This window comes from Platalea leucorodia (genome assembly GCF_965183815.1).
Source record: "Platalea leucorodia genome assembly, chromosome: 4".
NCBI lineage: Eukaryota > Metazoa > Chordata > Aves > Pelecaniformes > Threskiornithidae > Platalea > Platalea leucorodia.
This window is the reverse complement of record NC_138826.1, coordinates 104,881,939-104,897,858: the sequence shown is the minus strand read 5'-3', so window position 1 is coordinate 104,897,858 and position 15,920 is coordinate 104,881,939. Positions and strand designations below refer to the sequence as shown.

Below are 15,920 nucleotides of genomic sequence, written 5' to 3'. Positions count from 1 at the left end.
TTAGGTGTAGCTACAACTTTTACTCTTCACTATTTTGAACCTTTAACTGTGTTTTTCTACTAAGGCAATCAAGACAGCAGAGTTGTGGCTAGTTAACAGTGAATACAATTTTTTCTCTATAGCACGGGCCATGTAAGAAACATCCCATGGGGCTGGATCAACTCACACAGCGATGTTGAGTCAAGTTCCTCCATATGTGACAATTTGAGTTCGGCTCGTGGGGCTGAAGCATGGTCAGATTTGTAAACTATGTGCCCAGAAGGAGCCAGAGGAGAACGATGGGATTATCACATAAACCAGCACAGAATCTGTTTCATTTAGATTCAACCCGGAGCCAAATTCAAGCAAAACTAAATGTTAAGAGGCACTGAAAGTCCTGCGTGCTGCTGTTCTCAATTGCAGTGATTTTATTCACACCCATTAAACATGTTTCATTTTCAAGTCATTACTCTGTTACCAAATCACAGTGAGATACTTTCACATTCAATAGGAGACTTTCCATTGTGAATCTTTTTCTCAGGTCTTCAAATAGCCACTATTTAAAAACTCTTCTTCAGCTTTTTTGAGCTTAACATTATCATTTGGGAAAAAACATAACAAAATAAACGTAAGAAGAGGGTGATCAATTTAAAGCATTATCAAACCACATTTTGAGTTTTGTTACCACATAATATATAAAAATCTTGTGGAAAATAATTCAAAATGTCTTTGAAAAACAGTATAGTTGTCTGTAACTGTCTTCTAATTTTGTCTATTGTTGTCTTCTAATTTGATTGTATTTTTGGTAGGAACCAGTCAGATCACTAGGGACAAAGTACATATCCACAGATGAGCCTGTTGCTTGGATTTTCTGTATAGGCAGTGAGGTAGGCGCTTGTTCAATGTGATTAATTTCATAATAAATAAAACTTTCTCAAAGAAAAGGATCAGGTGAATTACACCCTAGGATGTCCGCTGCTCTCCATAACCAGGTCCTTTGAGAGACTGGCTCAGATGCAGTTGCCCACAGTGTGTCTATCTAGTATTGGGTAAAATTAATCCTCTCTCCTCCTCAGAGGTCTAAAAATTTATCAGGCATGTGTAATTTTGTTGAATATTGAAATAAATAAATACCACTCACTTGGCAATTAAAAGTGGGGGCAATCTGGAGATATTTATAACAGTCAGTCAGGTGTTTAGATATGTAGGCTGAAATCCTGATCTCGTTAAAATCAGTGGGACTTCTCCAGATGTCGGTGGGGGCACAACGCTGTTCCTATTTAATGTGGTCCAAATGCAAGCAGAGAATAGAAACCTTGTTACTGTTGGACCTCAGCTCAAGTAAAATGTTGGAAAGGGAACACTGGATGTTCAGCTGGTTTCCTAACAGAATACATTGTGCTCTTTTTGCTTAAGAAATCAGCTACCTTTTCATAAGAAGTAGTTTAGTGTTAGAAATTATCTGGAAGGCATTTTAGATATATAGTAAGCCCACAAAAAAGTGAATTCCACTGGAGAAATAATCAGTTTAATATCCAAATGAATTGAATGTGCTTGTACTGCAGTGGCTGAAGAGCATACTTAAATTCAGGAGCCCTGATTACTCCATTGTCATAAATGGAACCTCTCCGTGAGTGAGAGCGTAAGTAGTTATTGCACTTCTGTAGGCTGGAACAGAATGATACAGCAAAACAGAAAATACAATGTGTTACGGATCAAGTCTGTTTCTGGATGTTGTGCAATGCGAAGGTAAACACAAATTACTGGTTGGAATCTGAACACCAAGCTAAGTTTAGCTCCCCTGATTTGGCTCTTGCTCTGCTGGTATCACCAGTTTCCCAGCTTGTAGTACAGTGCAGCCAGGTGTTCAAATTCACAGAAGGCCAAGAATTACTCCCTTACGGAATATCAAAAGTAAAACCTAGGTGATGTAACTCATATTCAAAAGTAAATACACTGTGTGACAGGTATAAAACTGCTGAACTAAATGGTATTTCTCACTGTTTTTTTCAGAAGTACCTCAGCTGCAGGGCAAAATATAAGGACATAAGCTACTGACCTCCTCTTAGCATCAGGACCAGAGATACTACCCTACAGTTCACCATCAATTAAGAGCAATTGAAAACCACCTCTTGGAAAAGCTGATCAACCCATGACATCAGTGGACATTTTTTGTAAAATACGTTTAATGTACTTCTGCTGAGATCCTTTTTTTACCTGCCGCATGGTTCTATATTACTTACTGGGCACTGATGGTAGCCTCCAGAAAGTGCAGCTTCAAATGGTCAACCTCATCCTTTAGCAAGAAGAAAAGCTGGATACTGGTTAGCAACAAAGTCTTCAGAGAAAATGGTATACGAAGGAAAACGATTAATTTCCTGCCATTGTTTCTTCCTGTTAACAGCCAAATTCTACTGGATACTCACCCTGATGCAAAGAACTCACGGCCAGGAATATGCCCACTCCATCCGACTGGATGGGGACATCATCTTGGGAGGACTGTTCCCCGTCCATGCAAAAGGGGATAGAGGGGTGCCTTGTGGGGAACTCAAGAAGGAGAAAGGGATCCACAGGCTAGAGGCAATGCTGTATGCAATCGATCAGATTAATAAAGACCCTGATCTTCTTGCCAATATCACCTTAGGTGTCCGGATCCTTGATACGTGTTCCAGGGACACTTATGCATTGGAGCAATCCTTAACATTTGTGCAAGCGTTGATAGAAAAAGATGGTTCAGACGTGAAGTGTGCTAATGGTGACCCACCTATTTTCACTAAGCCAGACAAGATATCAGGTGTGATAGGTGCTGCAGCAAGTTCTGTGTCCATTATGGTCGCAAATATTTTAAGACTTTTTAAGGTAAGGAACATTTTCTATCTTTCTTTTAAATTTCAAGCACAACGAAATAAGTGAGGTGATTGTGTCGTTACTGTCAAAAAACAAAGGACTTTTTTAGATTCAGAAATCTGAAATAACTGGTTTGCCCGTTCAAAGCAAAGGGAAAAAAAAAGAGCAATGATTGCAGACCCTAATTTAAGGTGCCAAATGCTTCTTTTGAATTTCTGAGCAACCAGAGCACATTTTAATTCTGTAGGGCTTTATCCTTATTTTTTCTGCTACTCACATTTGCTCCATATTGAGCGTTTATGCTCATCAAGACTAGGTTGAGATTGATTTATAAAATTTCCAGGAGAATGAAATATAAGGTTTAAACACAAATCAATTTGTAGGAGGACCAGATAATTTCCCTAAATAGGAAGATATGCCAGTAATAATCTAGTGCTATTGATGTGCATGTCTAGTCAAATGAAGTATACTGAAATATCTTTGATTTCCTCGAAATCTTAACCTCCTCCATATTTTTTTCAAGGTGATATTTTTTCCCAGACTTTGTTACCACTTTGTGAGAGATTACTTTTGGACAACAGTTCTACTGGCATTTCCTTCCATGTACTTTATTAGGCCCTGGCATTATAAATAATGGAAAAGTAAACCTGCCACTTTTAAACTTGCTAAGTTAGATGGGAAGATGAACACATTCTAATCAATCAACTTAGCTGGAACAGATCAGGCAGCAGACATTTAATTTTTAATCCTGTGCAATGGCAAACGGATGATGGTAAGTTGAGGACTGTTTTCTACACACTGAATGACTGTAACTTTTGTCTGAATCTATTACTGTCCTACTGCCCACTGTTAGTCAGACTCGTTCCTTCCATTCAGAAGTCTTGCCTTTTGTCCTACAACTTCACAACCACCAAAGACCACTTAAAGACCATTTCTTTGACTTTGATGGAGAAGATTCTGGTAATGTTACATATTGCTGTTATATATTTTGAAAAGTGTTGCACTTGTTTTCTAATTGTTGTAACTGAGAGATTGATTATAAGTAAAGAAAGACTGGCTTTTTTTTAAGGTTTCTCAAATTGGCAAAGAGTGTTTCAGTCATTTAAAGGGAGATTTTTGTCCTTTGCTCTGGTTCTCCCACGAAGGGTATCATGATGGATTTACAGTTCAGTGGAGGAGCAAAGTGTCTGCTGGGTTGTGGTCAGGTGTTCATTGCAACCTCAAAACTGATCCCAAGCTGCACTTACTGCACAGGTTTGAGGGTAGTGGACTTGTTCCAGCCACACGTTTTGCTTGTGAAAATCAACTGCACAAAATTGAGCTAAAAGACTTACTTAAAAATGTTCTATATGGAGAGCATCTCTGGAGCCATGGCTGGTGGGCGAGGCCTGTCTTTCCTGGGAACAATCATGCATGTTGCAGGAGGTGTCTATTTTTAATTTCACACCCTTTTTTTGAAATTGTGTTACCCTATTAAATAATGCATAGTTCCGAAGTAGTGATAGATGGAATGGTCACTTTAATACCCATCATAATGCAGGGCCATGTAGACTACGACTTACACCCAGGTTTGAGGTGAATACAGTGCCGTAGACTGATTTAAGAAACTAAGCCTTGTAAGACATGCATTAACTGTGAATTAAGAGCAGCAAGAAGGAGAGAGGCCTATGAATTGTCTAAGATAGCGGCAATTTGTCTTCTGAAACCATGACAGCTACCTCCTGATTTCCATTATGCAATAAGATTGCAAATAACGTTCTACTGCAGTCTTAATCAATAGAGGGTCACGTGATATCCCCTCTGGGGAAAGATCTTATTTACCCATTTAATTGATGTAACACAGCTGCTGGCAAAAGAAGGAGACATCTCTTTTAGTTTTAATTATAGATCCTGCACAAATATTCTTAATAATGTAAAAAATGACAAATTATACCCTTTAATGTCTGATGTTGGACCTGCATCTGAAGTTTGTTTTTACACCTTCCTCTCAGAAGTAGATCTGTTATCTCTGCATGAGTAAAGGCTTCTGGATAAGGCCCTCAGTTAGCAGCGCTATAGAAACCATTCACAATGGTTATCGTCAAGAGGATTAGGAAATTAAGGGTCATTTGCCAGAAATATAGAAGTATATTCCAGTATGGGTTGTACTCAGACCAAAGACATGGGCTGAGATTCTCAGCTGATGCATCCCCACAGCTCTACAGCTGAGGACCAGGACCTTGGTCCATGCTCACAAAGGCTCCAGGTATGAAATTGTGTTTATTGTATCTTGGTATATGTCAAGGCTGGGCACTCAGCTGGTGTAAATGCCTGTGCTTTCATTGAAGTCAGTGATCACCATCATGCAAATACCTCTTTCCATTATATCCAGGATGAGTCGATTCATCCATATTTCTACCTAACAGTTCTATTCAGCAAGTTGAACCTGCAACTTGAAGTTCAGTATTGCTTTAATATCTACTCTGAAGTTCCTAAATGTCAGGACTATATATTTTTTGAGAACATTGTTATCCAGTGAAATTCTAATCTGTGATAAAATGGTGAGTATATTATATCGCTCAATGTGAACATACAAACAAAGATAGCCTGAGAAATAGCATGCTCAGCAGCTTGGATTTTCATGCTGCAATTTTTCTTTTTCTTGCCATGTTTTGTCTTTCTTTTATTGATTTTACAACATAAAACATACAGGTCAATAGTCCTATCTGATCTGATGATCTGGTGGATAGCATAAACTGATTGATAGTCATGGTATCCTTTTATCTAAATGTTTTCATGAGAAGAGGGGAAGGAGGGCACGACAGAACATGTCCTTGATCTATAGCCTTTCTGCTGGTCAAATGGCTCACCTTGAATTCTTCTCTGTCCTTTCTCCTTTTGTGAATTTCCAGGCGCATCACCACTTGGCAGGTGATTTTCTGCCTTTAGTTGGTCCAAAACATTAAGGTCCAAATTTGGACAGCCTAAATTTCACCTGTTGATGGTTTTAGACCTTTCAGAGGCACTTTACAAACAGGGAACACTTGTTCAAGGAATTAACTGTTTGAAAGTGGACCTGTTATTCCTTGATTATCATAAGGAGGCTGCTTTTTGCCTTATATTACTCTGGTCCTTGATGCAAGAAAGATTCGCCTATTAAAGGGTGCTCAGGCACAGCCAGGTGGTATCCTTTAGCTGCTTTGTGTGATGCTCATAAGCATCTGGGCTGTTCCATGTCCCTCAAAAACTTGTCCTGGAGGAGACAAGAGACCCTGTAACTTAGCTCACTTCATGTATTATGTTCCCTGTATTCAGAGCTTCTACTTGTTTAATGTCTGAGTAACTCACGTCAATGGTTAAAAGCTGCTGGAAAAAGAGAGACATTTGTTTATGCTAGTGTTCTCCCATCTAAAAACCTCACGCTATTTCTGAACTTCTTGGTACACTCCATCTGTCACCTTCACACATCTTCTAGCCAATGTCACACTAGGAGCAGCCTAGGGATGATGGTTTGCATGTGAATTGAGATAGGTGGACAGTATGCTTGGTGAATTGTGATCTTAAGCTTTTATGTATGTATTTATGTACCTGCGTATAAAGCCAAAATATTCATCAACAGTTTTATTCCTTTCCTTGCCTTGCCTTGCCTTTTGCCTTGCTTTGCCTTACCTTTCGCCTTGCCTTGCCTTCTGTTTTCTCCTCTTTTCCCAAGACTAAATGACTTATTTTCCCTTTTTGGTCAAATTCCCTTCTTGCTGTACCACTGTAATCCACTTTAATAGCTGCTGTCTGGAGGGACTAATATTCACTTCATGCACATTTGCCTTACACATTTCATACACGTTTACCTCTTCAGAAGCAGAAGTACAAATGACATTATGGAGTTACTCTTTCAACTTCATGTGCAACCATCCAAAATGCAAGGGATAGTTTCTTTCAGTACATCTAGAAATGAATATATATTATTTCCCTCAGCATTTTGTTTATTTGCTTTGGTTGTTTCCTTGCCTCATTTTGGGTTTTAGCGTGTATCTTTGGCTGGTAGCCTTGCGCAGCTCCCAGGGCTGTACCTGGATGATGTTTTTTTTTTTTTTAAGGCTCAGTTGTAGGTCTTTTTACATTTGGCTGCCATTCGGCGCTCTTGCTGCCTTGTGTTCCAGACCTGCACAAACCAGCAGACAAGCCTCCCGCAAACAAGGGAGTTTTAGTTACCATTGCGCAGAGGCTAACCTCACTGAACTTCATAAATACAGGGCTATGTATTTAATTGTGGCAATAGAGTGCATCTCATGATTGAAGAGAATATGATGTAAATAAATTGTAATAACATTTTACCACATAATTTCAGAGCGCACATGCATACTTTTGTGAGGCAGCCTGAACCATGTACAGATCCTGATCCTGACTTTATGTCTATGGAAATTTTTGCACCTCATGAGCATTACTGACTTCAGAGGCTCTAGGAGGATGCAGGAATCAGTCTGTTCCATGTCTGACTGCAGGACCTTGCCATAATGGAAAAGCTTTACCATATACTTTATAAGAAATGGAGAACAGGTTCAAGAATTTACTCAACGTATTGGCATTCATTAATAAAAAATTTGCTGCACTGATTAAAAGATATCAATTTTCTGTTCACTGTGTCATGCTACATTTGTCAATAACATTTTCTGCTGCATATTATTTGAAATTTGAAATAGGATGTTTTTTTTTTTTGTGGTTAAAACGTGGAAAATTTTGTGTGAAGTGTGAAGAAAAATTGTTGTTAGTAGGGAGAAGATGACTGAAACATTTTGAAATCAGCTCTTAAGATGAACAGATTTGTTTTACTTTTGTTCTAGATAATATTTTCACTTACTGAATCATTTTTAATTATGAAAGGAACCCATTGCCAATACATCCCATTTAATTTTACAGTGTTTTTTGTAGCTTATTACAAGCACATATCTGTTTAGTGCCTGAGCATCTTGTCTTGTTATTGGCTGGAAAATACCATTATAATAATTCATTTTTTTCTATTTTTTTTTTTTCATAATTCAGCTTCTTTTACATAGAAACAACATTCATATCTCTTTATATTTCCATGGTAGTAGATGTTTGATTATGCAAAAAACCCTCTTAATTCAACCATGATTCTTTTGTCAGTACCAGGTTAAATGTGTTATGGTCAAGAGAGGCGAACTCCAGGTCAACACCAAGATAAAATTAGAGCTACAACAAATACTTTAAGTATCAGTAATGAAACAGTTGGGAAATTTTTTAGTTGCAGCCAGAGGAAATAATAGGTTTTCAGATTCTGTGAAAACTGCTAGGACTGATTAGCATCAAATTTTATTTGTGCTAAGCTGCTTGAGGCAAGGGAGTACAAAAGAAACTTGATGATAAGAAACATTTAGTATTTTACAGTATATTAGTTCCTTAAATATTCTAAAGATTTAATATTTTTAGTCTTCTCCCATTCCTGGATGGAGCTATAAGTAGTGGTAAGAGCAAAGGGGCAATCTGGTTTTCTATATTATTTTCCACATTTGTCACTGGTTTGCTACAAGGCTTGAGAAACATCTCTTGACCTTTTTGTGCATCTCTTTTGTTGTTTTCATTTGCTTGTATTTAACCATTTCACAGGAACAATCGGAAGCTTGATTAGCATTTGTTAAATTGTTTGAGATGTCTTCCCTCTTTTTGTAGGCAAGCTGAAGCTGTCTAAAATGTTGAGGTTTTTCTGTCATTCCATAACCACAGTATGCGAGCACCTTAAAAGAGAGCGTAGCTATTAAAGACCAGTGGGCTGATTTTCTTTCTACTTCCCTGAGGGCAGTTGGGACTATCTATCTATCTATCTATCTATCTATCTATCTATCTATCTATCTATCTATCTTTCCCTCACATGATGGCAACTGCATATGCGAAAAGAATTATTTCACCCTTTCATGGCTGAAGTTTTGCTGTGTTCCTACCACTGTATTAGGGTTGTTTGTATGTGACAGAGGCCCCTGAGTTATTTGTTAAATAGTACCTCTATTAATACAGATATCAGTTGTAATTTCACAATGAGAAGACCAGAAGGCTGAGAGGAGCCTAGTAGTTCAACAAGAGCTCACTTACGCACAGAAACACAAAATCTGCAGTGCTCTTTTTTAAAGCTGTTAATAGGAGGTACTTTTTACGTCTCTGCTAGTAAACAAAATGTACCTGGCATAGTTCTCTGGCACCGAGGCCAGCTGACACAGACAATCCACATCCGTATCATAAACTCCTTTATTCCCCCACATCATGGGGCTGCATGCAAATTACTGGGAGGGAATGATTCTTGACCTGTGCTGACTTCTGAAGCCTGTCTGGAAATTGGGAGACTTGGCTGGCACAGGTCACGGCTGAGCTATGGACCGTCCTGACAGTCCAGCGGTGGAGGCAGCTGAGCTGGTGCTGAGGGATGCGCTCTAAAATGATGTGATTTACCAGTGGAGACGTCGCTGCTGATGTCTCAGGACAGAGCTCCTATGCTCCTACGTCAGACTGAAGGGAAGCTAAGACACTGCATGGATCATTGATGCTGTTTCAGTGTTTTAGTACAGCAATGCTAGTTTTATTAGCCACGATGAGAACTAAATTAAGACTTTTTTTTTTTTTTTCTTTCCCTGGTGGATAATTGTTTCAGTACAGTGACAGCTGTGCAATATGAATAGTCCTGCATTCTGACTGTCATCAGAAACCAGGCACTATTTTGTGTTACAGCCAACTGGTAGATTTTGTGGGTTTGTGTATTTCCATCCTCATTATTTTCCCTAAAGCACATTGTGCTTTTAGGATTAAACTGGGTTACAGTGCTTAAATGTATATCCTTGTGTTTGCTAGCATTTATCAGCGAAAAATAGTCATCCAAACAAAAGTATTACTGAAGGACACTAATTCCACATGAATGAATTAAACAGCCAAGAGCAAAATGCTCCTCTGGGCTGGGATCTGCATATGCTCCCAGATCAGAAAAGCAAGATGGTGTGTCCCCTATCCTTCTGACAGGACAATTAAGCATTTAAGTGAGGCCTTAAATTAGGAGGCTGTTTGCCCTTGGCTGCCTGTGTCCTCAATAGAGAGAGTAAAATGCTTTCAGAGAGGGACTAGATGAGGTCTATGAGTGTGGATGCATCTTTCACGTTTACAGAAAGAGGGTGGGTTGATTCATGCTTGCACTTTCATCAGAGAGAACCTCTTCTCACTGGATGGCTTTGGAAGCCTTGCATGGAAGTGATAGATGGCTCTGTACACATTTATGAGAAGATTTTAAACACCTGAAGGGGTGGTGCCAGTTTCTTAATTCCTTCCTCGCTTTCCTGTGGGAGCTACCTTATTAATCTCCTTTTCTCTTCCATTTTTCTGCCCCCACTCTATTTCTCTCTCTTTTTGTCTTAAGAAAAGCTACTTTTTGACCACTGTCCCTATTATTTTTCAAGTGAGTATTTCATTCCATAGTCTCCAAACAAAATTTTTTTCAGACATGCTGAATAGGCAAGGCTCTGACTGGAATTCAGTTTCTGTGGGTCATGAGGATGAGTGAGTCAGCAGGGGGAAGAGCTGAAGTTTGGGCGACCTATGAGTGGGACCTGTCCATGGGGATAAGAGAAAATAAGGGAAATGCTTGTTGAGAGATTGAGCCTGAAAGGGACAAGGGTCTCTCCTTTTTACCTCATTGTAGGATTTCTTGTCTGGTACTTCAGATAGATACATGGCTCTAACTCTTCTCTGAAATAAATTCTTTCTGATAGCGATGCTGAGATATGCCACGGTATTGCGAGAGCTCTCTTCCTATTGTATTTCTTTTATAGCTTGGGCTGTGGAACAGGAGCAAAAGTGATTTCTCTGAGCTGGAATAATTCATATTTTGAGTTTTGGCTTATGTTCTTTCGTAGCAGGTGCCTGCAGCATTTACTTGCGTAGCAGCAGTATTTGTAGAGGCAGAATCAGGATCTTTATTCCTTCTTCTCTGATACATTTATGCACATGGCTCTTCTATAAACTTAAAAGTAGCAAAAGGACGATAGCCCATTTTGGATATCATTCTACAAAAAGCTCTTAACAACTTCCATTACAGAGCCTGATAGCGGCTCTGTCACATTTAAAATGCCATTGCAATCTTCTTCCAGGCTGGGTAAAATTTTGTCATGCAACCCTATTGCATTGTGGTAGCACCGATCCCCCCCCGGTGAGTGTTACTCTTATTCAGATAGATAGATAAATTTTCTTTGGTTTTTGTTTGTAAAGTCCTTTGAAATGTTAAGGGCTTAGTGAAAAGTTATTACCACAGTTATATTTAGGCTATTTTTTAGAGAAGCATTTCAAAGAGGCGGTGGATCCTGCAGTAGTTCTCCTGGCCTGACACTTCCAAAACAAAGCCCAAGAAAAGAGCTGAAGAAAGGACTGGCTTTCTTACCATTCTTATTTCTTCTTTTGGTGCCATGAGTATGCTTTGGTTTTATCAATAGTGCTGAAAGACAGAAAGTCCCCTTCCAGAAGAGCTGACTTCCTTGAGGGGTGTCACCTAAATGAGGACTCACCAGTCTAGAAGGCGTACTGTATGAACGCAGATGAAGTCACACGAGGTCTCAAGACTTGCTTATTTGGATGATACGTTAAAGGATTATTAAGTGAAGTGGAGCATGGGCTAAAATGCTGAGAAGCACTGCTATAGAAGACAATACATGCTGGCTAACAATAGAAAGGAGGGCTGTATGTGTGCTTTTGCACATGTCTATTTGCTACGTTATGATATTATGATGAATTCATTGGCTGTGGACTACATCATAGTCCGAACAACCATTCACGAGAGTGCTGTGGGAGAAGAGAACGTATCTTGGTGATCCAAGACAAGGAACTCGGTTATCATGAGAAGCAGCATAAAAAATCCTGGGAATTCAGGCTATGCTCATCGCTATGGTGTCTGGGACCAAACAAAAACATGTCCTGCAGAAAGAGACAAACAGGCTGGTGTCATACACTGAATGGAAAATGTGAAGGCCTGGGAGTCCCAAGACTGCAGAAGGCTTGCTGCAGGGGCACAACTTGTTTTCTGATTCAGTTATCTGGCTTCTGCCGATTTCAGGAGCAGCAGAGAAGTAGCACAAGTGACTACATTCTTCTGTAGCCAGCTGGATAGGACCTGCTTGTTGAATTCTGTTTACTCACAAGGGAAACGGAGTCTGATTTTTGTGCCTCTTAGTCTCATTCAAATGAGGAAAAATCCCTGGGAAAGCAATGAATTCCAGGGAAGCCAGTGATTTATGCCACTGTAGACCTGGATTTATCCAGAGGGAAATAATGATGTCCCGTGTCCATGCAAAATTGCATCCCATTGGCATTACTATCAGTAGGCTTTCTGTTCCAGTACAGGAGTTCAACAAGTGTGTAGCAAAAGTGGATGTGGGTCCTCAATTATTGCTTCATGGCATTTTCAGATATGATCATGGTGATGCTCTTTTGGTCTCAGTTTGCAAAGAGATACGGATATGTTCAGCTGGAAGAGAGACGGTTTGCTTCTGTGGGACAGCACTGATCTTGGGGGAGCTGGCTATCTGATCATCGCAGGTATGCCTCTGCAGAGTGGCTTTTATATTATGGACTAACTACAAAAATAACACTCCAAATTCTACTGATGAAGAGGAGTTAGTAGAGCACAGACATGTATAGCTAGGATATTGTTTCAGGAGGGAAAATGCAGGTTGACTATTAGAAAAAAATATTGCCAAGAAGTAACCCTATTGTACATTGTCTAAAGGTTAATCCATTTGTTCAGGATAGGAGAAATGCCAAATTTCCTATTTCCTAGCTTTCTGAAAATTAGATTGGATAAAAGTATAAAAAAATACACATTTTTGTATCAGTGGGAAAATTAGCCAGGCTAATTTACCATTAGGTAAAGTAGCCAGTGTTTTCCACTCCTAACTTTGATGGTTCTGTCTGCAATCCCTTGCGTAACAAAGCCCAGGATTTAAAAGTTACCAGCTGCTATATTTACTTTCCAAAGTGTGAAGAAAATATGTATTGTCCTGAGGATTAAAGGGCTGATTCTCTTTGTGCTCAGTTCAGGCAGAACTGAAGTGTTTGTAATGAAAGTAAAAGCTATTAGAAAGCATGAAACATGAGAGAAAAAAATGTGTTTATGTCTTCTTTGTTGGACAGGATTTGATGATGCCCTTTGAAAGTTTAAGTGTAAACGTTTATCATATTATCCAGCATTTCTTTTTTGCGCATGTTACAAACAATTCCACTTGCAAAACCTAAATGCAGGCAGAGCTGTTGTTGCAGCCCACTGGGAACTGTTTTGCCAAATATCTTCTGAACAGCAAAAACTCATGATCTGTGAGCTAATCCACATCTCCAGTACCAACTGAACAGCATTTTGGAAACTGGATATGTAAGGTATTTGAGACAAGATGTACGGTGGAGAAAGAAAAATATCTGTAGGGCTAGTATCAGGGACTGGAATATGAAGGGAGGGTAGCTGTGCTGTATACAGGAGCGTGAAAAGCTTGCAGTTGGAACAGATGCTGAGAGTGCCCTGTGACTCAAGGTATGATTTCCTGCCGTTCCTGCCAAGTTTCAAAGCTTGTGTTTTTCTTTTTTTCTCTCCTTATGTCTATTTTTAGGCTGAATAGCAAAGGACTTGTGCTTCAGGAATGAAGATTCATCGTTCAAGTTATACTTCTTTTATTGCCTTTTTGCATAAATAATGTTTGATTCTGGTGTGCAGGAGAGAATGAGAGTAAAGATGTAAAAAGCTGATGAAAACGCAGGGTATTTTTGGGACGGGTCACATAATCACTCGGCTCAATGGCAAGCTGCAAAGCTTTGTCTGAGTGTGACAGACTGCCCTCGCTGTGTGGTAGTGCCCGTTGAAGCCTTACATCCTTTGTCTTGCTTCACCACAGATTTTCTCTGTGACCTTGGGCAAGTCACGCAGAACTGAATCCTCAGCCTGACGGCTGATGCCCGTGGAGCTCGGTGCTCAAGTGGCTCTGGAGGACTGAAGCCCAGGGTCCCCTGCCTCTGCTTCCCTGGTGTAGGCTGTGGGTTATAGCACTTTTGTGCCCAAAGGCGTTTGTGAATATAAAGGCTTCTCAAAAATCAGATATGAGTGAGGGGTGGGGGCATATAAGTACTTCAGATAGCTAGTTCTTAACGAGGGATTCCTTGTATCCTCTTACATAGTTCCCTCCCCTGGGTTTTGCTATGAAAGGGGATTATCCAACTCAGTGTATAATTTAAATATGCAAATCATTGGTCTCTGGAGCAAGTGGTGAAACCTGCCTGACCTGCAATCAGAGGCTGTACATCCCCCTTAGGAAACCATGACAGTCAAAGAGAGCCCCAGAGTCAGGAAAAAATATTTGGATTATTGCCGAGTAAAATTAAAATTGTAAAAACTCATCTCTGCCATCTATATTAGAGCGATTGGGAAAAATGAATGTCTGCCATTATTACGACAAAGCATGAAATTAAGTAGTGTAGGATAAAAGAAAATTAAGACAGGTGTGTGCAAATGTATGTTCTATTTAGCTGAGTGGATTTTTTTTTTTTGTTCTTAAATGCTTGAGAAGAGTGACAGTCAAATCAGTTTTGTAAAAGATTTGCTAGCTGACAATTATTCCAGTTTATTTCTTGGTGTCTCAGGAATCGTTTTTTTTTGTCTCATTTTTCATGCTGATTTCATTAAAAGTTTGTTTGCTTATCTCTAGCTTGAGTAAAAATCCCTATGAATACTGCAACTTCTGGCAGCTGTGTGGCAATAACTGCCTCATCTATTTACCAGGAGTGGATCAGGAGCTAAGAGGGCCTTCCACACCTTTTAGAAAAGGTGATTCCTATTTTAAATTTTTCTCCATTTCAGTTGTTTTTAATATACCCAAAGCATGAATGCAATATTGTGAGCAAGGCTGTGCAAATAATTAGTCAGTTTGACAGCTGAACTGAAAATAAACATTCATTTTAATCTGAACCAAAATGATCATGTTGAATTGGGATTTGGGGGCTTCTTCATTTGGTTGGTTTTTTTTTTGTTTTATGTTGTTGAGGAAAGCTCTCCAAAATGTTTTGGTTTATGTTAAATGCTAACTTATATTCCACATGAAACAAAATGTTTTATTTCTATTTTGGAAATCTTATAATTTAAAAAAAAGTGATAGGTTTGAAATGCCAGTCTTGGGTACCATTCATTAAGTGGTGCTGCCCCTCTTCTTATCACAGCTTGTTTACTCATGACTTACACAAGGCTCTTGGACAAATTCTTCCTTTTGGATTCAGGGCAGGGAATCAAATATAGTTTAGGGGATGGGACAGTTCAACTCCAGTCCCCACAACAACAGACAAAATTGCTTTATAGTAAAATTAAGAGCTCTGGTCACAGAGGGTGAGAGCCCTGCAGAAGCAGGGCTGCCGGGGCACTCTGTATAATTTAGCTTCCCTGAACTTCCACCGCGTAACTTTTCTTTCTGCCAGCACAGGTCTTGTCCCACCAGTCTTCTGTGTGTGTGGGACTTTCCCTAGAGAGCTCTAATCTCAGAACCCTTTGTCAAAACAGGCCTGTAATTGTGCATCTGCTTCTTTGAAAACTCCTTCCCGCTCTTCTCCCTCTGAACAGCTGTACGCAAGTTAACGCTGCTGTTGCCAGATGCTGTCTATTCACTGCTGATAAGCTTTCACAATGGGAACATTTTATTTCATCTATGCTAAATTCATTAAATATTCATTAGAGCAATGATTCAAACTTACCTATCCCTGTTCCTTGCTGAATACTGGACTATACAGTGAATGACTCTCAGGCGGGTCCAATGGAAGCTTGATTGTTTATGAAAACATGAACAGCTTCAGCAGGAGAGACTTCCATGTCCAAAAACCCTATAACTCAATGGTTAGTTGTTCCCAGCTGAGTACTCTAACCACCAGGCTATTAAGTATAATACAGGCAGCTACTACAGCCTCATTTTTCCTTTTGGAACATACTTGTGCATTGAGAGGATAAATTACCAAAAAATGACAGATACGTGGTGACAGAGACCAGAAGCAATGGAAAACCTTTAAAGAAGTCCTGCTGAATGCCATTGGGAGACCTGACAATAAAGCAC

General features: G+C 39.5%; 1 protein-coding gene across 1 annotated transcript in view; it reads left to right on the top strand.

Moving 5' to 3' along the window:
* Nucleotides 1–2,328: 2,328 nt before the first annotated feature.
* Nucleotides 2,329–15,920, top strand: part of GRM8 (glutamate metabotropic receptor 8) — a gene marked incomplete at both ends in the record, with an annotated part of 334,734 nt that continues 321,142 nt past the window's right edge. The window contains one exon of the mRNA XM_082308444.1: nucleotides 2,329–2,838. Within this exon, the coding sequence (XP_082164570.1) occupies nucleotides 2,329–2,838 (510 nt within the window). The remainder of the gene's footprint in view (nucleotides 2,839–15,920) is intronic.